This window comes from Rhagoletis zephyria, unplaced genomic scaffold, assembly GCF_001687245.7.
Source record: "Rhagoletis zephyria isolate East Lansing unplaced genomic scaffold, Rhagoletis_zephyria_1.1 Rzeph_scaffold_68931, whole genome shotgun sequence".
Taxonomy (NCBI): domain Eukaryota; kingdom Metazoa; phylum Arthropoda; class Insecta; order Diptera; family Tephritidae; genus Rhagoletis; species Rhagoletis zephyria.
Window position 1 is genome coordinate 1 of NW_016225982.1, and position 1,358 is coordinate 1,358.

The following is a 1,358-nucleotide window of genomic DNA, read 5'->3' on the forward strand; positions in this document are numbered from 1 at the left end:
ACCTGAGTCGATCGGAACGCTTCCGCAAGCACTGCTACAGTACTGGACCCGGCTGTCCGCTGAGCAGCTTTGCCGTCGCTCTGCAGCATCACCTGCTGTCGCTGGCCGAGGCGGAGGTGAAGTGCAACAACGACTGAGCTGGGGATGATGATGATGATGATGTCTTTAGTTTAGTGAGGAGTGTTTGTGATTGTGATTCAATAAAGATCAGAGTTTTGTCGGAATTTTTTTATTGGTGTTAGCTAAAGTGTTTGAAAAGGCTCTCCTTTGACTAAGAATCTTTTGGTTTTTGCTGTTTCATTGCTAAAACCAGTTTCACAATCATTTAGTAGATTTGTAGCGAAAAGCGTGTTTTTGTCAAGTGTAAATCCTGTTTGGACATTGAAAGTTTTTTCAATCACCTATTTACTGTTCTTTGCTGTTCTTAGCTTACTCCAGTTATAATATGTTATTGTTAGCTTTACAAGGTATTGTTTTTATTGAAAATTGCAAAAAAGAATTCTAAGCAAAATGGTGAAAATCAAACGGCTTTTTCCAGTTTGTATTTTGAAACAAAAAAGATGTTGACAAAAACTGCATACTCTTCGGGTACGCTAATTAAAATTTGACAATGTCTGAAAAACGCACGAATGCAAATTGAAAATTGAAAAAAAGATTAAAAATCAAAAACACCATTTCGGTGACCTATCACTGCTCACAAAACAGAAAAAATGAGCGTAGAAAATTCAAATTCAGTTGTCAGTGTGACAAATTGACAACAGCAAAAGCGAGAAAATGAAAATCCAGTAAACCTCAGTAAACAACAAGCACCTCCTCAAAGTATAAAACGGCGCTTTCACGCGAACAGTCAGATCACATTTCTTTCCCTCTCTTCGGAGTTTTATCATTTGAACAACTTTTTGTACCGAAAAAAACCTTTGTTTCGAAATCAAACATGCAACTGAAGTGTTTGCTGTTGCTGGCGGTGGCCTTTGTGCCGCTGATCACCTCCTCGGCCGCAGCCGATGCCAAGGCAAAGGCCCCCGCGCCGGCGGCCCCTGCTGGAGCTCCGGTGGCACTTCAATCAAAGTCCAGTTCCGACGCCGACTCGCTGGACATTGAGGCCCCAGCTTCAGCTCCCGCCGCCGCTGCCAAGAGCGATGCTTCTGCTAATAAGGCCAAGCCTGCTCAACAGCAACAGCAGAAGTCTGCTGAGAAGGCCGCCGCCGGCTCAGCTGCGGAAGCCGCTGCCACCGAGCAGGACGAGGTAAAGCGGAACAACAACTACCAGACGCAGCCGCAGTACGGCCAGCAGCCGGCGTACGTCTCCAACGCCGTCTACGAGAAGCCCTCGTACAGCAAGCCCACCTACGTGAAGC

At 45.5% G+C, this 1,358-nt stretch overlaps 1 protein-coding gene across 1 annotated transcript; it reads left to right on the plus strand.

The window, feature by feature from the left end:
• Positions 1-934: 934 nt before the first annotated feature.
• On the plus strand, positions 935-1,337 carry LOC108357006 (translation initiation factor IF-2-like; the record flags this gene model as incomplete). Its single annotated transcript, XM_017608100.1, has 1 exon — positions 935-1,337. A coding segment is annotated over exon 1 (403 nt), but the record flags the coding sequence as incomplete, so codon positions are not given.
• Between the last annotated feature and the right edge of the window lie 21 nt (positions 1,338-1,358).